This window comes from Papio anubis, chromosome 4 (genome assembly GCF_008728515.1).
Source record: "Papio anubis isolate 15944 chromosome 4, Panubis1.0, whole genome shotgun sequence".
NCBI classification, from domain to species: domain Eukaryota; kingdom Metazoa; phylum Chordata; class Mammalia; order Primates; family Cercopithecidae; genus Papio; species Papio anubis.
The window spans coordinates 9412453-9434010 of record NC_044979.1 but is presented as its reverse complement, the minus strand read 5'-3'; the positions used below and the strand labels follow the sequence as shown (position 1 = coordinate 9434010).

At 46.0% G+C, this 21558-nt stretch overlaps 1 protein-coding gene across 6 annotated transcripts in view; it reads right to left on the bottom strand.

The window, feature by feature from the left end:
- LOC101016527 (zinc finger protein 746) overlaps positions 1–21558 on the bottom strand; it is a 122216-nt gene that overhangs the window by 7835 nt on the left and 92823 nt on the right. For 2 of the 6 annotated variants that reach the window (XM_009204141.4, XM_009204142.4), the window contains exons 1-4: positions 17857–18183; positions 14563–14862; positions 14348–14474; positions 13225–13338 (exon numbers count right to left, since the gene is read on the bottom strand). In XM_009204141.4, coding sequence (XP_009202405.1) covers positions 13225–13338; positions 14348–14474; positions 14563–14862; positions 17857–17880 — 565 coding nt within the window. In that variant the 5' untranslated portion in view covers positions 17881–18183. Of the gene's footprint in view, positions 1–13224; positions 13339–14347; positions 14475–14562; positions 14863–17174; positions 17816–17856; positions 18184–21558 lie in introns of those variants that run through there. The other 4 variants (XM_009204145.4, XM_009204146.4, XM_009204143.4 and 1 more) reach the window with 3 other exon arrangements.

Here is a 21558-nt window from a genome sequence, read left to right as displayed (position 1 = left end):
TCAAAAAAAAAAAAAAAAAGGCCAGGCGCGGTGGCTCAAGCCTGTAATCCCAGCACTTTGGGAGGCCGAGACAGGCGGATCACAAAGTCAGGAGATCGAGACCATCCTGGCTAACATGGTGAAACCCCGTCTCTACTAAAAAATACAAAAAACTAGCCGGGCGAGGTGGTGGACGCCTGTAGTCCCAGCTACTCGGGAGGCTGAGGCAGGAGAATGGCGTGAACCTGGGAGGTGGAGCTTGCAGTGAGCTGAGATCCGGCCACTGCACTCCAGCCTGAGCGACAGAGCGAGACTCCGTCTCAAAAAAAAAAAAAAAAAATTTCAACCTCAACATAGAGACTGAGCTGAAAATATAAAGAGGGGTTCGAAGTTATAAAGGATAATATGAAAAAGTTCCAGAATAAAAGGTTAGAGAGAAAGGGGGCAAGGCAAAATTCAAAGAGGGAAGATAACACATTTTCCCAAATTGGTGAAACATTTTAGTGATTACAGCAGGATAAAAGAAAATAAACCCACATCTAGACACATTGTAGTAAAACTGCAGATCACCCAAGACAGAGACCTAAAAGCAGAGAAAGAAAAAATGCAGATCATCCACAAAGGAATCCTGATTAGACTGATGGCAGATTCTCAATAGCAACAACAAAAGCCAGAAAAAAGGGGCAAATTATCTTCAAAAGCTAAGAGAAAATAACACTCAAGCTAAAATTATGTCTTTCCACTACAGTTGTCCCTTGGTGTCAGTGGGGGATTGGTTCTAGGGCACACCATGGATACCAAAATCCACAATGCTCAAGTCTCTTATATAAACTGGTGTAGTATTTGCATATAACCCACACACATCCTCCTGTATACTTTAAATCACCTCTAGATTACTTATAATACCTAATACGGCATAAATGCTATGTAGATAGTTGTTACTCTGTATTGTTCAGAGAATAATGACAAGAAAAAAGTCTGTATATGTTTAGTAGACACCTTTTTTCCTGAATATTTCAAATGTGCAGTTACTTGAATCCACAAATTTGGAACACATAAAATACAGAGTACTCACTGTATAGGGATGGAATAAAGATATTTTCACACATATAAATATATATAAACTCATATACACACACAAAGTGAGGATTCACTACCATCAGACCCACAAAAAATAACTTCTAAAGGAAGAAAAAATTTCTAAAGACTCCTCTATAACAACAGAAATAGAATACATTAACTGTCAAATTAATTAAAAATAACAAAAGTTTGAAAAGGAAAAAACCTAAATGAATAATTCCCAAAGGAGGGGCAGGAAAAATACAGAAAAGGCAGAACTAAAGATTAACAACACAGTTTAAGATTGTAGAAAATAATCCAAATAAACTAATAACCATAATCAATGTAAATGGTCTAGACCAGAGCTAAGAAGAAAAAATAATGTGAACCACATATCTAATTTTAAGTATTCTGGTAGTCATGTTAAAAAAGTAAGAACAGGTGAAATACATTTTAACAGTATATTTTATTTAGCCCAATATATTGAAAATGTTATTTCAAAATCAATATAAAATGATTTATATTATTTTATACATGCATGTTTTGTACACATGGCTTGTTTTTGTACATAGTTTGAAATGTGGTATTTTATCCTTACAGCACATTTCAAGTGCTCATGTGGATAGTGGTTACTGTTTGAATATTTAACAGGTAAAGGTAAAGATTATCAGACTAAAACCAAACAAATCCCCCAGCTATCTGCTGTTTACAAGAGACATACCTAAACAGAAGGACGCAGAAAGCAATGTAAAAGAATGAAAGATGTACTAAGCCAGAACAATGTAAAGAAATGATTTAGCTATACCATATCACATGAAATAAACATTAAAAGTAAAAATATTCATAGAAATAAAAAGCATTACTCCATAATAGTAAACTAACCAGGAAGATAAAATAATTCTCAAGGTTTTTTTTTTTGAGATGGAGTCTTCCTGTCACACTGGCTGGAGTGTAATGGTGCAATCTCGGCTCACTACAACCTCTACTTCCCAGGTTAAAGCGATTCTCCTGCCTCAGCTTCCCGAGTAGCTGGGATTACAGATGTGTGCCACCATGCCTGGCTATTTTTTGTATCTTTAGTAGACACGGGGTTTCACCATGTTGGCCAGGCTGGCCTCAAACTCCTGACCTCAGGTGATCCACCCGTCTCAGCCTCCCAAAGCGCTAGGATTACAGGCGTAAGCCACTACGCCTACCCAATAACTCTAATTTTTTAAGCTTATAATATAGCTTCAAAATAATAAAGCAAAACTGATAAAACTCTAGGGAGAAATGAGCAAATCCATTTTTGCAGTGGGGGATTTTGATGTATCTCTCTGTAATTGATAAATCTAGCTAACTAAAGGTTACATAAAATTTGACCAACTCTACCAGTAAACCTGATCAAAGGGACCAAAATAGATTCCAAACACAGAAAACACAAGCTTTTTAAGCTACACAGAGCATTAAGGAAAAATGAACACTTTCTAGGTCATGAAACAGACTTCAGCAAAATTTAAACGACTAGTATTTTACACACTGCATTTTCTAGCTACAACATAATTAAGTTTGAAATCAATAACTCCCATACATACTAAAAATTTAAAATATATTGCTTTCTAAATAATCTGAGTCTAAGAAAAAAATCGCAATGAAAATTAGAAGATATCTGGAACCCAATATTAATGAAAATATTGTCTATCAAAATGTATGGGCTACAGCTACAATGGTACTCAGAGGAAATGTTATAGCCTTGTATGTTTATATTAAAAAAGAAAACACAGGGGCTGGGAGCAGTGGCTCAAGCCTATAATCCCAGCACTTTGGGAGGCTGTGGCAGATCACGAGGTCAGGAGATTGAGACCATCCTGGCCAACATGGTGAAACCTCGTCTCTACTAAAAATACAAAAATTAGCTGGGTGTGGTGGCTTGTGCCTGTAGTCCCAGCTTCTCAGGAGACTGAGGTAGGAGAATGGCTCGAACCCGGGAAGTGGAGATTGCAGTGACCCAAGATCGCGCCACTGTAAGCCTGGAGACTGAGCGAGACATCGTGTAAAAATAATAATAATAATAATAATGCGCGTAAAAAATTAATGGGTTAAGCAGTCAATGCAAGACATTAGAAAATAAATAACATTTAAGAACCTTTTCAAATGTAGAAGGAGATAATACATATAAGAGTATCATAAACTAATAAAAGAGAAGACAAAGATAGAATATAGTTAGTCAAAATTGGTTCTTTGAAGAGACTATTAAACCAATTCACCTCTAGCAAGATTATCAAGAGAATGGGAGAGACAGCACCAATAACCAATTGGAAGAATGAAAAAGGGAACATAATGATAAATGTAGCAGAGATTTAAAAGATATAGAGGATATTATGTTATTCCAAGTAATTTGAAAACTCTGGGGAAACTGACAAATTCCTAGAAAAATTTCAACCTGCCAAAACCAAAGAAGAAATAGAAAACCCGAATAGTCCTATAACTAAAATAAATTAAATCGGTAGTAAAAAATCTTCCCCACCAAGAAAACTTCGGGCTCAGGTGGCCCCACTGGTGTTTTCTACTAAACATTCAAGGAATAGGTAATTCCAACATTACAAAAACTCTCTGAAATTTTTTTTTTTTTTTTTTGAGACGGAGTCTCGCTCTGTCGCCCGGGCTGGAGTGCAGTGGCCGGATCTCAGCTCACTGCAAGCTCCGCCTCCCGGGTTCACGCCATTCTCCTGCCTCAGCCTCCCAAGTAACTGGGACTACAGGCGCTCGCCATCTCGCCCGGCTAGTTTTTTGTATTTTTTAGTAGAGACGGGGTTTCACCATGTTCGCCAGGATGGTCTTGATCTTCTGACCTCGTGATCCACCCGTCTCGGCCTCCCAAAGTGCTGGGATTACAGGCTTGAGCCACCGTGCCCGGCCAAACTCTCTGAAATTTAAAAATAGAATGAATACATCATAGCTCATATTTTTAATACCAAAACCAGACAAAGATGGTCTGAGAAAAGAAAATTACAAGCCCATCTTTTCCATGAACAAAGATTCAAAACTTCTAAACAAAATAATTAGCATACAGCAATGTACATAAAGGATCATGACAAAGTTAGGTTTATTCCAAGACTGCAAGGTTGGTTCAACATTAGAAAGTAACATAATTTGCCTTACTAGCAGGTTAAGGAGAAAAAAACGCATAATCATCTCAATGGATACCAAAAGAAATTATATAAAATTCAAGTCATTACTGTTAGAAACACCTAGCCAACCACAGACAAAGGAAACTTCTTTAGCCAGATAAAGGATATTTGTAAACAAAATCTTTAGCAAATATTATACTCAATGTGAAAAGTTAAAAAGTGTTCTCTTTAAAATCATGAACCAATAGGATACCTGGTATCATCATTTCTATTTAAGGATTTTCTGGGAGTTCTCAGTCAACACAATAAAACAAGAAAAAAAACCCGTAAATATTTAAAAAGAAATTATTACTCACAGATATGATTAACTTTTCAGAAAATCTGAGAATGATTAGACAATTAATAGAAAGGTTATTAGCATTAATGAAAATTTTAGTAGGGTTCCTAGATCGTTAAATAAATGAAAGACAACTATATTTTTATATATTAATACTGTGAGGTTTTTGAGAAAGCCTATCAATTACAATTTTTCTTCCTTATCAAGGGTCTTAACAAACACAGAAACAAAGCAAAAAGGAAGACAGGTGAGGCTAAGCTATTTTTATTACTGATAATTCACGGCAGAGACACTGGAATGAGCTCTTGTGATGGGAGAAAAAGCATTTAGAGAGGAGTATTCTCTGCCCTCAAGTCCCCAAAAGCAACAAACAGAAAATGCAATTTGAAAAAAAGATATCACCGACAAAAGTGATTTTTTTTTAAAAGAACCTAGGAATATATCTAATAAAATATGTCCAAGACCTTAATATAAATATAAAACTTCACTGCGACATTATAGACAAACCAAATGGAGTGACTTAGGACATTCACAGATAACATGACTGAATATAGTAAAAGTGTCAATTCTCTCCAAAATGTTAATAGATGGAATGCAATTGCAACCATAACCCCAACTGGAATTTTTCATGGAACTTGATAAGGCAATTTGAGGGTTTATCTGAAAGAGCAAAGGGAAAGAAGAGCCAAAGTGTAGTGAAAAAGAAGCAGGGTCTCCACCTCAGAGCACCACAAAAGTCCATTTCTGAAGGATGAAGAACTTGAACATGAAAGATGAACTCTGAAAACCTTTAGTAGGAAATATGAGAAGGTGCACTGGTGCGCTACAGCATTGAAGAACGTAAACATTTCTTAATTGTTTAAGGCACAAAAAGGATAAACCATAAAGGAAAGACTAGTAAATCTAAGAACTTTAAAATGAAAAGCATCTGTTCTTTAAAATATACCACAAACGGAAAAGATAACAGCAACACACATAGTTGACAAAAAGATTAATATTTAGAATACGTAGAGAACACTTACAGGCCAGGCACAGTGGTTCCTGCCTGTAATCGCAGCACTTTGGGAGGCCGAGGCAGGCAGAGATCACTTAAGGTCAGGAGTTCAAGACCAGTCTGGCCAACATGGTGAAACACTGTCTCTACTAAAAATATAAAAATTAGCTGGGCGTGGTGATGCCCACCTGTATTCCCAGCTACTTGGGAGGCTGAGGCAGGAGAATTACTTGAACCCAGGAGGCGGAGGTTGTAGTGAGCCAAGATTGCACCACTGCACTCTAGCCTGAGCAACAGAGCAAGACTCTATTAACAAAAAACAACTTTAAAAAATGCAGAGAAGACATAAACACACATTTCACAGAAGAGGAAGGACAAATAGCTCACAAATAGAGGATGTAATGTTCAATCTCATTAATTAGGAAAATCCAAGTTTTAAACCATAAATTTTAAACCATTTCCCTCACACCAAATGGGCAGAAATAAAAACAGCATTTCCCAGGCTGGTGAGGATAAGGTGTGATTGCAACCCCCAGGCCCTCCTGGGAATACCAGCCGGTATCCCCACCTGACATCACCTGGAAAAGTTTGAACACGTGTCTCTTCTTTCCTATGGCCCAGCAGTTCCACTCCTGGATCTACATCTAGAGAAACTTTTACATATGCATAAGAATGTTCACAACAGCAAAAACAGCTAAAAAAAAAAAAAAAAAAAAGAAACAACACGAACACCCACCAACAGTAGAAGGAATAAATACATTGTGTTATGGTCATAAAATACAAAACTGTAAAGTGCTGAAAATCATGAAAATGAATGAGCCACAGCTCATTAACATGGATGGCTCTCAAAAACATAACGGCAAATGAGAAAACCAGGTTAAGGAAGAACATATGTGGTATGATTCCATTTATAAAAAGTTCAAAAGCAGGTAAAACCAAATGTATTTCTTAGGATACATACTGAGGGAATAAAAATGTAAAGAAAGGCAAGGGACTCTATTTCTGAATTTTCAGTTTATGTACATTATAAAAGGAAGGAAGGGGTGTGATCAGGGAAGGACGGGGGTCCAGGAGGTTCAAGCTGTGGTCTCTCTCTCATGCTGGGTGTTGGGAATACGGGTTTACTACTCATCTCTAAACGTCACATGAATTTTGTTCTGTATGTATTTTGTTTGTTGTTATATATAATACACAGTAACAATGTTGTAAAACAGGGGTCCCCATGCCCCGGGGAACCTGGACTGCACAGCAGGGGGTGGGTGGAAGACGAGTAAGTGAAGCTTCATCTGTATTTACAGCCAATCTCCATCGCTGGCATTACCGACTGAGCTATGCCTCCTGTCAGATCAGTGGTGGCATTAGTCTCACAGCAGCGCAAACCCTATTGTGAACTGTGCATGCGAGGGGTCTGGGTCACACTCCCTTCTTATGAGATGGAACAGTTTCATCCCCAAACCATCCTCCTGGTCCCCCATCAGTGGAAAAATTGTCTTCCATGAAACTGGTCCCTGGTGCCAAAAAGGTTGGAGACCGCTGTTTTTAAAGAAAGAAAACACAATATTTTTAAAAAGGAAAGCATCTGATACAATATAACACTTGTTTGCAATAAAAACTTTTGGGTAGCCTGGTTAGAAAGAAATATCTTTAACAGTATTTTCAAAAGCCAAAGGCAAAAATCATACTTAAGGCTGAAACTCTAGAAATATATCTTGTCCACAGACAGGATGCCACTATCACTGCTGCTATTCAACAATGTCCTAGTCAAACTGCTAAAGAAGAAAAATGAAGTTATAAAAAGTTAAAAAGCAGACACAATCTTTGTATGATTTGTAGAGGATATAATAATCTACATAAAAAATCCAAGAGAATATAAAGAAACAAGCCATTAGACATGAGAGCAAGATTTTTTTAAAATAAAAGTCAACAGCATACCTGTACACCTGCAATAACTATTAATACATGTAATAAACTGTAAAAATCCCATTTATAAAGAAAAACAACTATCAGGAGAAAACTGTAAAATCTTATTCAAGCACATAGAAGGAAGCCTTCAATAAATGAGTCTTCCAGTAGAAGTACAATGTTGTTGGCGGTAGTGGCTCAAGCCTGTAATCCCAGCACTTTGGGAGGCGAGGCAGTACCCAGTCAGGAGATGAGACCATCCTGGCTAACACAATTACGTCTCTACTAAAAATACAAAAACTTAGCAGGCCCGGTGGCCTGTAGTCCCAGCTACTGGGGAGGCTGAGGCAGAGGTGGGGGAATGGCGTGAGCCGGAGGCCGAGGAAAAGCTTTGCAGTGAGCTTGAGATCCAGCCACTGCACTCCAGCCTGGGTGACAGAGCGAGACTCCATCTCAAAAAAAAAAAAAAAAAAAAGAAAGGCTAATGTTGTCATGAGAGCAATTCTCCAGAAATTAGACTGTAAAGTAAATGCTATTCCAATCAAATTTCCAACAGGATTTTCTTAGGAACTTGACATACAGATCCCAAAATTCATATAAAAGAACAAAGATCCAAGAATAGCCAAGACAATTTTTTGAACAGCAAGTAGAGAAGGATTAGTCTACTAGATATCAAGGTTTATTATGAAGCTAAAAGAGCAAGGTGTTGGTGCAGAGACCGACAAAGAGACCAATGACACAGAAGAAAGCACCCAGAAACAGCCTTGTGCACATGCAGAAACTGGCTCAGGACAGAATCGCATCACAAATCAGTGGAGAAAAGCTAACACATTCAGCAAACTTTGCTGGAAAATCAGACCATCGTTGTCGGAGGAAAAACTGAAACCCTCCCTTGCAAGCTACGCATATTTTAATTCTAGATAAATTAAAAACTTAAATTTGAAAAGCAAAACTTTTAAAAATTTATAAAAAAAGAGAGAATATCTTTCTGACCTTGAGTGAGGTAAGCAAGGATCTCTTACTACAGAAAAAGCACAGATCATAAAGGAAAAGACTGACATGTTTGACTCTTTCAACAGTGAAAACTTGCATACAAGAACTATAACGTTAAAAGACCTACCACCGACACGGAGAAAATGTTTGTAATGCAAATAATAGACAAAGGATTCGTATCTAGAACACATACAAAGAAGCCCTGAATCAATAAGAAAATGAAGAATATCTCAACAGAAAAACAGAAGACAATTCACTGGAGAAGCAGCCAAATAATCATATAAAAAGGGTGCACATACTCACTAACAGTAGGGAAAATACAAGTTGAAACGAGAGGCCATCTCACCCCCATCAGGTTGGCAAAAATGTAATTATGGAAACTGGGCAAAGATGTTAGGAAGCAAGTTCTAGGAGCACCTGTTGGCACTGGGTACCCCGGGGAGGGTGATACAGTAGCAGAAAAGGTGAAATCAAGCCTACGACGTGGTAAGGCCACTGCTGGATCTGTTTCCTGGAGTAGCATCCCCACAGGGGCACAAAGAAACAGGCGCAAGAACGCTCACTACAGTATTGCTTGTGAGTGAACAATCAGAAAAAGTTTAAGTGCCAATCAGTGGAGGAATGGAAAATAAATTACAATATAGTTGCTTCTGGAATATTAACCATCTGTTAAAAGGAATGAACTTGATCTACATGTATCAACATGGATACGTCTGAAATACAGAATAAATGAGTGATAAATATAACAACATCTATGTAATTTTTCAGAACACAAAAAAACCATACTATATATTGTTTACAGCTACCAAAGTACACAGCAGACGTTTCAAAATGTGGATAGGAAGAATAAACACAGAAAATTCAGGACAAGGGGTTGCCCTAGGGAGGCCTGGGAGACCTAAAAAGGGATTTAAATGGTATCAGAAATACATTATTTCACACACACACACCACACACACACACGTTTTAAATTGTGAAACAGCATACATTCAGCAAATAGTTATTGAATTCCTACTCTGTACTAGGCAATATTCTAGGGTCCTAGAATGATTAAACAGATAAAAATTTTTCTACTTTTGAAATTGACATTCTAATGGAGACCTGACATATGATGAATGTATAAATAGGAAACATATATATGACGTGACGCTGTCTGACACGGAAGACCCAAAGCAGGAAAGGAGGCCTGGAGTCCTGGGTGGGGAGGGGTTGCAGTACCGATGACAGGAAAGGCCTGCAGATGGGACCTGCCTAAAGAGCACTCCCAGTAGAGGGCACTGCGAAGGCCCTGGCACAGGGCAGAGGGGACAGCAACGTGGATGGTGCAGCTGGGCAGAGTGAGAGAAAAGTGGAGGAGGTGAGCCGATGGTGCAGGTCAGATGGAAAGCCAGGACTTGGGTCCGACTTGGGTCTAAAAGGGATCACTCTGCTGGGCTGAGATGAGACTCGGGGGTATCAGAGCAGGAGGAAAGGGGCTGGTGACAACCTCAGCAGGAGATAATGGGCCTAGGTGGCAGAGCAGAGGGGACAAGGCCAAGTAAGAAGACAGACCTTTCAGCACCATGGAGGGCCCTAGTAACCAAGGTTGGAGAGGTTTTGGTGGAAGAGGTAACACAGTGGGAGGGAAGGGGCAGGAGACAGCAAGGGCAGATGTCCCCAAGGGACTCTGCCACAAAGGGGAGCAGAGAAGCGGGCAGGGGCTGCAGGGGTAGAGGTCAAGGCAGGATTGCTTGTGTTGCCCTTGAGAAGGTGGCATGAGGTGGGATCTGGCGCCAGACTGAAGGAGGGCTTTGGCTGGAGGGCTGACAGTTTAGCAGTCACAGGAGTGAAGGCAGAGAAGGGGGCACAGGTGCAGGCAGATGGCGTGGGGAGGGCTGTGCGAGTGGTGTGTTTCTCTTTAATTTAAAAAAAAAGGGTTAAAATATAAAACTATTCTCAGTTGTGCACCATACACAAACAGATGAGCTAGGTTTGGCCCTCAGCCACAGTTTGCTGGCCCCTGGGCTAAGGAGACACAGTGTGACTGTGTGGCAGAGCACCCACTGAAGTCGCTGGTCGTGAATGTCATGTGACACCAGCAGCCAGCTTACCTGGTTCTCTGCAGTCACGTGCAGCTGCTTGGCTGCAGGTGCAGAACACTAATGGATTTCACAGGTGGATACAATGACCAAAACAGGGGTAAGAGCGCTGAGGCTGTGTGCAAGGGGGAACCACAGTGGTGGGCATGGAGGGAAATGAGGATGAGCTAGGGCAGTGAAAAGGCAGCAGGGTTGGTGGCTTGCAGGTCTTGAAGGACTGGAAATTGCTGGAATCAGGACACCAGACAGGGAATTGAAGGGACGGCAGGAGGCAGCTGGGGAGTGGTGTGCTGGAGATGGAGATGGTGGGTGTGGTGCAGTCACTGTCATCACAGTCACAGATGGCCGTGGGATGGGTGGACGGGGCACAGGACCATCCGCATGGAGGCAGCCATGGCCAAGACTGAGGGCAGGAAGAGTGACAAGAAAAGAGGGAAGGTCTGCAGAAGCAGCAAAAAGACGAGGCCTGAGACCCAAAGGCAGGGTCTCTAGATAGGGATTGAGGCTGGCAGAGGCACAATCTGAGGGGTCAGGACCCTGTCCCCGGTGGGCCTGGGCTTAGAGGGAGGCAGGGAAGAGGATGACAAGCACTCAGAGGGCTGCAGTCCCCTGGAGCTCAGTCCGAGCAGGGAGCACTCAGGACCTGCGTGGTCTGCTGAGCCCTGAGTCCCACAAGGCTCAGTGGGGGGATGTACAGGAGGTGAGAAGGGGAGGTGAGGTCTCACAAGGGATGGGCAAGGCCAAATGTGGCAAGGGATGAGCTGGGAGTCCTGGCTTCTCAGACAAAGGGGAGAGAGATAAAGGCCACACAGAATCCCTGCCAACAGGCTCAAGGTGGACAGTGGAGTTTGTGTCTACTCATCTTGTCTAATGGTGGGTAGAGGCCACCATTCAGGTAGAGCTGCTGAATATCATACAATGCAGCTAGAGAGTGTTATGGGGTCTCACCAGCAACCAGCATATTTCGAGGCCCCTCTTTATTCTCGTTTAATGATGCTGTGGAAGTGAGGGAAGCCTCCACACACGGTGTAAATACAACGAAACCCACCCACCCAGAACCTCCCACCCAGGCTAGGAAGCTGGACGCGCATGGGTTGTAACCCTCTTTTCCAGCCCAATAGTATGTGTTCTCAGCCGTCTTTCTGTCCTCTAGCATTCAGCACTGTCCTTGACACCTAGAAAATTCTCAAAATACATCTGTAGAACTGTCAATGTCCTGAGGACGACTAGCAAAGCGCCCAGCTCAGAACATGCTTCTGCCCTTAGGAAAGTGCAAATCTGACTGACATGAGATGATGAACATGGGGGATGCATTTAATTTCACACAAGTGGAGCACAGGAGGGCCTCTGCGGAACACCACCTTTTTAAGTGTCAGATGAAAGCGAAAACCAAGGCAGGTGGGACGGTCAACGGCGGGTCTTCTGGAGGAATCAGGGGTCGAGCCTTGCAGAGATGTGGTCTCCGTGGTCAAATGACCCAGCAGGTCTTCACTTTAGGAATTTGGTTTTTCTCCTGTGTCCACCTGTCCTTCCCTTAACTTTCAAAGGTGCTGACTGGCTCCAGGGAAATCTGAGACACTGATATCTGGTAACCAGATTCACCTTAAATAAATGTGTGCTTCTAATCATACCGAACCATAAGGCTGACCAATGGGTGTATGTTCTACAACTGCTATGGGTTTAAATTAAGGTTGGTTCTTGGAGGCAAGGCTGACTCTTTGCAAAGCTTTGAATTAATTTTGTTGTCAATATACAGCTGACCTCGAACAACATGGGTTTGAACTATGCAGGCCCATTTCTAAGTGGATTTTCTTCTGCCTCTGCCACGCCTGAGACAGCAAGACCAACCCCTCCTCTTCCTTCAGTCTACTCAATCTGAAGACAACAATGAGGATGACCTTTATGATGACTCACTTCCACTTAATGAGTAGTAAATATCTTTTTATTTTTTGAGACAGAGTCTTGCTCTGTCGCCCAGGCTGGAGTGCAGTGGCACAATCTCGGCTCACTGCAAGCTCCGCCTGCTGTGTTCACGCCACTCTTCCTGCCTCAGCCTCCCGAGTAGCTGGGACTATAGGCGCCCGCCACCATACCCAGCTAATTTTTTGTATATTTAGTAGAGATGGGGTTTCACCGTGTTAGCCAGGATGGTCTCGATCTCCTCACCTCGTGATCTGCCTGCCTCGGCCTCCTAAAGTGCTGGGATCACAGGTGTGACCCACCACGCCCAGCCTATTTTCTTTTCCTTATGATTTTCCTAGAAACATTTTTCCCTAGCTTATTGTAAGTATACACTATGCAACACATAGAACATACGGAGTATGTGTTATTGACTGTTTGTATTATCAATAAGGCTTCTGGTCAATAGGAGACTATTAGCAAACTTTTTGGAGAGTCAAAAGTTATACGTAGATTTTTTGGCTGCGTGGGACCGGGGGCTGTTGCCCCTGGCCCCTGCGTTGTTCAAGGGTCAGCTATGCTCCTGCCTTCCCTCTCGGTGTCCTCCTCTCCCTCCCCTCATCCCGTTCCCTGCCTTTGTCTCTTCCTAAAAGATTAGGTTTGCCACCTGTTTCCCTGATAGAAAGTGTTCATTTCTGGAGCATTAGCTGAATAAGTTAGAGATTAAAACAACTATAAAAAACTCAGACATAAAACCTGTAAGTTTCCTGTTTCTCCTCGGCTCTCTCTGGAAAGATCACACACTTTCTGGCCTTCCCCTCTCTGTTTCCCGCACATCACCTGAGGCCTCCCTGGCCTTCTCCCAGCCCTTACCTGGACTCGGGTCCACAGGAACATCTGGAATCTTGGGGCCAGGGCGGCGCCAGTTGCAGGGCTCCTTCCCTTGTTCAATCTGGGAGAGGACCTCGGGCTTGGAGATGGCGTAGTCTGAGGAAAGACAGAAGGTTAGTTTTTGCCACGTTCCAGTCAGAACTGGGAACAGTCAGCCCGGAAAACCAACAATGGTCTAGAAACGAAATCTCTTGATTGTCACAGAGCAGGAGCTTCCAACTGCAGGCAATTTTGCTCCCCAGGGGACATTTGGCAAAGTCTGGAGACAATTCTGGTTGTCGTGCCCAGGGCTGGGGGAGAGGTGATTGACATCTGGAAGGTAGAAGCCAGGGCTGCTGCTGAACATCCTACAATACAGAGGATGGCCCCCGACACACAGAATCACCTGGTCTCAAATGTCAACAGTGCTGGGGTGAAGAAACTGCTGCAGAGCACGCACGTTACACAGCAGTGCACTTGTGCTGACGAAACATAACCTCACATCTGCACCTGCTCCTGTCCTCTCTAACAGGCCTCACTGCCCTCGGCTCCGGGGTCACACAGAAACCATCGGGAAGAGGAAATCAGCCCAGAAAGAAACAGTCCGGGCCCTTCCTGGGCAGGATCAAACAAGGAGAGCAGCAGTAGCCCCAGGGGCTGAGGGAAGCAAAGTTCTGAGGCATGAAGACAATGTCTGCTGCAAGCAGCACTGTCTGCCCATGTTCTCCACTGACCTCGAGGCAAGTTGCCATAAGGGCCACGCATGTTTGTAGGAGAAGGCTGAAAGAAAGAGTCTTTCTCTAATGTGAGTCAATTACATACTGGATCTGAGAGCAGAAGGGGCCTTCCTGCTCCAAGTCAGCAAGAACAGAAAGGTCCACACCCTGGGCCTGCGTAGGAGAGAAGCCACCGCCTTTCCCAGCCTGGCATTCTGGGAAACTCAACACAAGGAGAAGGGAGCTTTTAACTCCATCACCCAGGGCTCATCTTTCACAAAAGATAACTTGCAAAGTCAACAGTGTTTTTGGTGATTCACATATCACTGTCATGAAAACAACTATGTGGAAGGAGAAGTTTGAGGACTTGCAAAATCCTATTTAACAGAGAAATGAGTGTCAGGTCTTACCCAGGGAGACCAGTGTCTCGTAGTTGCCCCTCATCACATGCTTGTAGAGCTCCTTCTGCCAGTCCTCCAGCTTGCCCCACTCCTGCTCGGAGAAATACACGGCCACATCATCAAACGTCACGGGCACCTAGAACCACAAATGTCACACTCGCTCACCCACACGCTCACGGGTTTGGCCACTTGACCTCCCCAACCCCAAGGAATCCCAGGGCTACCTTTGGGGACTCCCCCTTGCTGCCCGGGGGCAGCCGCAGGATCCAGAAGTTCCTGTTGCGCAGCAGGTTCTCCACATTCTCCAGCCGCCTCTGCAGCAGCCCGTACTCCTGCAGCAGGGTCCCTAGCACGGCCCACTTGCCCTCTAGCTGATTCCCGAACTCCACAGCTGTCTTCTCACAATCGGCCAGCTTCTTCTCAGCCATCCCGGTTCGACCTTCTAGGGAAAGCAGGCGAGCAGCCTGCGATTCAATCTTCCTCTCCATGGCCTGAATCGTGGCTGCCATTGTCCACGGAGAAATCTTCGAGAAACAAAAGAGAAACCGGCATCATTCATTCCACCCACTGACTTCATTGAGCCCCTCTCTCACTAATATGTGTGGACAAGTGGGGCTATCCCGTACCACATGCCAGATCTCAGGCTGGCAATCACCTGTTTGGGTATGTTAGGTCTATGTCTGGGTGGGTGCCTTTACTCCAGGCCTCTGCAGCACAATGCAGACCCTTCTCACGGTGCTTACCACCCTACACGGTAATTTCCTACCCACGCCTATACTGTGGGCTCCCTGAACATGGTATTGCATCTTTTCATACCACAATCCTTGACACATGGCAGGTACCCAGTGCAATTTTGCTGTGTAAACAGTGACTTAGCATTGCTGGGCATTTTAGTGGAGAAATGGTAAACTGCAGATTTACTAGAGCCCAGCCTGCACCTCCCCTCATGATTACACAGGAACTGTCTACTGATGATGACCCAGCAAAAAAAACAGCTGGTTCACTGAAACGGCACAAACAAAAGTATTGCTCAATTTCTTTCTTTCTTTCTTTTTTTTTTTTTAAAAGCATCTCATGTCCTCTTTTAATAAACATAAAAATATAATGGCCAGTTCCTCTTCCCCCAGGACAGTCTCATTTTGTCACCTTCCCATCTGCCCCTCCCCCACAAGCTAAAATCCCCATGACATCAAATCTCCATCAGTCTAGAGTTTTTTGACACTGCATGAGCCATACAAGATTCTTTCTCTTTCCCAAGTCCCACCCGCTCAAGGTAAAAACGATGGCCTCCAACATTTTTGTAGCTGTACCAGGGACAGTGACATACCCTGCAGCCTGGTGAGGAAAATGGACATATGCCACAAAGTTAGACTTGTATATGGGCAGCAACCATCTTAATTAGAGATGAGGGGCTTCCCTGTCATTGGAAATGTGCACATGGTGTATCAGTGACCGACAGCTGGGAAAAGGAAGAATGGGCACATTTTGCCTTGGGTAGGGAGCTGGACTGTTTGAGCCACCTACATCTGAATGTGGGACCTACAGGGCAGAGAGGCGCTCCTGGTATCGGGACCTGAGATCAACGAGGATCAACGCCTCCTTACAACATTCTGCAAAATAATTCCTCAACAAAAGGTCGGTGACTATTTCCAAAATGAAAAAGTGGCTACTAGAAACCAGTGTGGATTCACTTAGAGAAAGTCACTGAGAACTAGAACGTGGATGGACACCTCAAAAAACAGAGACAAAAGGAGAGTTTGAGCAGAGGCAGAAAAAAACTTGCCTAGGACAGTGCTGAAGAGACTATTTGGAGGGAAGCAGGACGCAAACAAGGTAGGACTCTAAAGGGTCTTCAAAGCTGGGAGGTTCTGGACAAGCTGAACTGTTTCTAGGCGAAAACCCCAATGTGGGTGGGAGTCTTGCTCTCAAGTAGTAGGTGGTCCCGCAGCACCTGGGTGGGCTGGCTTGGTTCTGGGCTTGAGTCCACCCCCCACCTAAGGCCACTGTTCCTTCCCTCACCTCTCCTTTCTCAGATCCCTGTCACGTGATCCCAGAAGCCAAGAGTTTACTCCAGAAGCTTCCTTTCAACTGGTCACCAGCTCCGCATCCACTGAAATCCTCCCCATCCTCCACGTGCATTATTACGGTCTTTGTGTGGCATGAAAGGGATCTCCGCATAAACTACTTTATTAAGAAAATATTAGTCTTTTACAGATGGAGAACCAGGTGCACGGTTTTCTTACAATTCTGATGGGGCCAGGAAACCCTGTGTAAGGCCCTCACATTATGTGGTGGGAGGTGGCGACTTTGCGCTGCTCACTCCAGCCCAGCTTCTTACTGTCTGGTGGCTGGAATATGTGGGGCTGTCCTTAGACTCCTGCCAGGAAGCCGAAATTCTTTGCTTGAGAGGAGCTGATGGTAAGAGGAGCCGGATCCCTCATCCACTGCCCACCCGCAGGATGAAGTCCAGCCATGCAGGCCCCTTCCTAGTCTCTCTCTGCAGACTCCTTTCCCACTGCCTCCAAACCAAAACCATCTTCTCCAGGCTCATGGGCTCCTTTCTGTTCCTCAACACGCCCTGCACTGTCCCGTCTCTCTGCGCCTTTGCCCAGGCACTCCTCCCTTCCTGAAAGCACCACGGGTCTAGCTGGGCCTGAAATCCTAACCTTCCCTAAAATCCCAGCTCAAATCACAGAGGCACAGAGCATCAGGCCAGGAGGGGTGGACACGGTACCAGGCGGCCCCCTGACACTCCTTCCCCGGGAGCCCACCGCAAGCTTCCACCTGGGCGCCAGCACTCACCACTTTCTGTTTTGCACGATTATTGCCTGCGTACCTGTCTGCTTGGTCCTTGAATACACGGAGCCACTGTGTGTCTTTTTTCACACTTTGCAGCTGGGTAATCCTGGGCAAGTTAACTTCTCTAGGCCCCGGGTTTTTCTTTTGTATGACAGAGATTAACACCAGTACCCACCCGACAGGCTTGCTGTGAGGACAGACTAACGCCTCAACAGGGCTTGTTCAAGTGCCTGGCTCTATATTCCCTTCCGAGCCGACCCCAGGGAGCTGCGCACGTAGTGGGTGTCGGTGTATGCGGATTCGAAGCCGGACACCTCCCAGGTGCCACCAGGCCGCTGCGGGGGAGATGGAGAGGGACCTACAGGCCGAGCGCCAGGCAGAGAAAGGAGCCGCGGGTGGCGGGGGGGGGGCACCCAGAAGGAGGGGACAGCGGCTGGGGCGGGGGCAGGAAGCCCCGGAGGGCCCAAAGAACTTGGCGTGGGGCGGCCCCGGCGCGGGGACAACCGTTCCGCCAGCGCTCGGGCTCGGCTCAGAGTGGGGACCCGGCCGACGGGCGCAGTAGGCCCCGGCGGACCCCGCGCCCCATTCGCGGGAGCCCCAGGCCCAGTGGTCCGGTCCGGACCCCGGAACCCCTCCCCAGGGCCTGCGGCGCCGTGTGCCGGGCCCGGGCCGCCCGGGGCCCCAGGCCGCGAGTCCGTGCGCGCGCAGGTCGCCCTTACCGGAGCCGCGACCGCCTCGGCCATGGCCCTGCGCTGTCCCGCCCGGGCCCGGAGGAAGTCGTCGCCGCCGCCGCGCGCGGCACCACGCAGGCCCGGCCGCCCGGTGCTCTCCGCAGGCGGCGCCTGCCTGGCCTTGCCTCTGCCGCCGCTCCTCACTGGCTGCCCCTGCGCCGCGCCGCGCCGCCCGCAGTCGCGCCGCCTCCGTCAGCGCCCGGCCGGTCCACACTGCATCCTGGGAGCCGGCGCAGCGGCCCGGCCGACGAAGGCCCGTGAGGCTTCCTGGAGGCAGCGCGGCCGCACAGCCCCACCTGCAGCCCGAGAGGCGAACGGCAGGCGCGGCGCCCGCCTGCCCGCGGCCCCGCCCCGCCCCGCCCAGCCCCGCCCAGCCCCGCCCGCGGGGCCCGACGGGAGGACCTAGCGACCCTGGCCGACCCCGCGACCCCGGCCGGACTGCGGAGCGCGGGGGGAGTCACTGCACTGGCCCCGCGGCCCAGCCCGAGAATTCGGTTACCGAAAGGGTCCCCCTCATGGGACCCGCCTGGCCGCGCCCGCGGGCGAGCACGGGCTTCCGGGCAGGGCGGCCCCCTCGCCCCGGGAGGCCCGGCTCCCCCGCCCCGGGAGGCCCGGCTCCCCTTACCCCGCCCCAGGGACACTTCTGCTGCCAGAGGTCCTGGGTCTGGAGGTTTGGGCTATTTTGCGGGGAGACAGATGTAGCTCATGCCCATCTGTGTTTGAAATGGAATAAATACTTTCAACAGCAGGAATATAGTTCGGTAAACCCCGGTAGGCAGCCACCTAGCATTTTCTGTAATGGGTTTTTTACAGTAAATATTTTTCTTTTTTTTTTTTTGAGACGGAGTCTCGCTCTGTCACCCAGGCTGGAGTGCAGTGGCCGGATCTCTGCTCACTGCAAGCTCCGCCTCCCGGGTTTACGCCATTCTCCTGGCTCAGCCTCCCGAGTAGCTGGGACTACAGGCGCTCGCCACCTCGCCCGGCTAGTTTTTTGTACTTTTTAGTAGAGACGGGGTTTCACCGTGTTAGCCAGGATGGTCTCGATCTCCTGACCTTGTGATCCGCCCGTCTCGGCCTCCCAAAGTGCTAGGATTACAGGCTTGAGCCACCGCGCCCGGCCCAGTAAATATTTTTCAATGGCATGAGCAGTGGAACGCAATAGCATCATTTAAAATTATTTCGGTGAAGGTCTTGGTAGGGACAGATGTTCATGATGTTATAAGAGAAAAAGCCTGTCCGGGACGATCCTGTCTTTGTTTTAAAAATAACATTTTAAAACAATATAGGACATATGTAGCGTTATATACTGTGTACATGTGTAATTATAGTTTTGAAAAGTTTGGAAGCATATATATCAACATGGCCTCAGTAGCTTTCTTTTAATAGATCACAGGCCGTTTTTATGTCTTTTCTGATTTTTTCCAATTTATGTTTTTGTTTTTCCATAACAAGGATAGTATTTTTAAACAAGGAGAGAAAAATAAAAATTTAAATGTTCTTAAAGAGGCCAACCAGAGCAGGGGAAGGAGGGCGTCTTGGACGGGCCCCTCCGTAGTTTCAGAGGCGCATTGCCTTTCAGGAACACGACTTGCTCATCTGTGTATTCCCCAAGACTAACTAGCCAACTGCCTAGCACACACTGATAAGAAAATATGTGAGAGATCTGTAATCGTTTTCAAAGAAGGCAGACCTTACAGAACAGATAAAATTTGAGCTGGATCTTGAAGAATTGGCAGAGAGCATTTCAGACCACAGGGTGGTAGTAGAGGTGTGAGCTGGATGACAGCCTAAAAAAAAATTGAGGCAGGAAGATATACAGCATTTTAGGCCCGGACGCGGTGGCTCACGCCTGTAATTCTAACACGTTGGGAGGCCAAGGTGGGCGGATTGCCTGAGCTCAGGAGTTTGAGACCAGCCTGGGCAACACGGCGAAACCCTGTCTCTACTAAAAATAGAAAAAATTAGCAAGGCGTGGTGGCACGCACCTGTAATCCCAACTACTGGGAAGGCTGACGAACAAGAATCGCTTGAACCCAGGAGGCAGAGGTTGCAGTGAGCGGAGATCACACCACTGCACTCCAGCCTGGGCGACAGAGCAAGACACTGTCTTGAAAAAAAGAAAGGAAAAGAAAAAAAAAAAAAGAATTCCAGGACAGTCCTAAGGCATTGGATTAAATGGACCCAACTGTTTTATTCTGTTGCAGAGTGCACCTGCAATAGAAATACAGTGATTAGAAATAAGAGACATGGACATTTTTAGTGTGCAATTAAAAAAGTCCACTTTTGACAGCCTGAGTCGGATATGCCAGGGCCATCTCTAGGTAGTAATTTCCAAGCCTGACTCTCAGAGCAGCTGCATTAGTCTCTGGGGAAGCTTGTGAAGGATATGGATTTCTGGATCCCATCTCATATCTACTGAATCAGAATGTCTTTGGAATGGGTCCTGAGTATTGTGGAGAAAACTTATTTTAAAAGAAGGTCTCTTTTTAACAAGTTCCTTGTAGGGGTCGAGGTAAGGGTGAAAGTGGGGCTCTGCGGACAGCCAAGTTAGGGTAATGATGACTTGCTCTGTCCTCCACTGAAGACAGGGATCTATTGCAAAGCATTTCTGGTGCTGGTCTTCCTGCCTCTATTTGCAAAAAGAATGAAGATAAACCTCCTTGGATAGATAAATGAGGCTTCCAAAGCCTTTTGCTCCATTTTGGACACAGGTGTCAAAAGCTGGCATGAGAGTTTCCACTCCTGTGCCTTTCCTCATGCTTTTCCCCTCTCCTCTTGCCCACCCAAAGTTCTCACACCTTTTCCAGACCAGCATATGCCCTAATTCTTCCAATTAAGTCTCTCCATGCCAATCACGCCTGCAGCAAGCTACTTTAATAATTTTTATTATCGGTGCCGTTCTTTCGGCATTGAGAAAAAAATTACAATACAAGCGAATAGTGTCCTAACTCACCTCTTGGATTATAAGTTCCCTGAGAGCAGGGACTATATCTTATTTCTCTTGTCTTTCCTGCAGTGCTTACTACCGGGCAGGTTTAGGCAATATAAAGTAATGATTTAGTACAAGTCTTTATTGATTGCTCTGTGTGGTGTGATAAACTGTGGTCCAGAGAATCATCCCCCTCCTCTGCTCTAATACTTCTGCAGCCCCTACAGACTCCACCTTCCTGCTGAGTAGTCCCAGAAAAAAAATCGTAAAGCATTTTCAACACACCCAGAAGGAGCCTGGAAGGGCTGGAGAACATGAGACCACATGTCAACTCAGGGCGTCAGGGAGGCAGGAAGTGTGTGGTTCAGACTGCGTGCAGACTGTGTAGATGTAGGGGCTACCGATCCACGCACCCCTGTGAGTGCTTCCTATACTTCAGCAGGTACAGCAGAACAGATGGACCTCTACTTTTCCAGCTGCTCCCTTACGCCTGAACTTTTCCCCTGGGACCAGGCACACAGCCTGAAAGTTCAGGCTTGGGGTTTTCAAAAAGATTGTGGTAATCGTTGCTGCCCACTAAATATTTTTAGCTGGTTTCCCTTGAGGAACATGGCTGGATGGCACTTCCTGGTTTCTTCTGGCTGGTTTGGACCATGTGACAAGTTCTGGCTGATGTTTTTTCTTTCCCTCTACTATGGTAACCCAGCAATATTTGAGGAGGTGGGTGCTGTATTTGCCTGCATCCTGGAGGCAGGGGACAT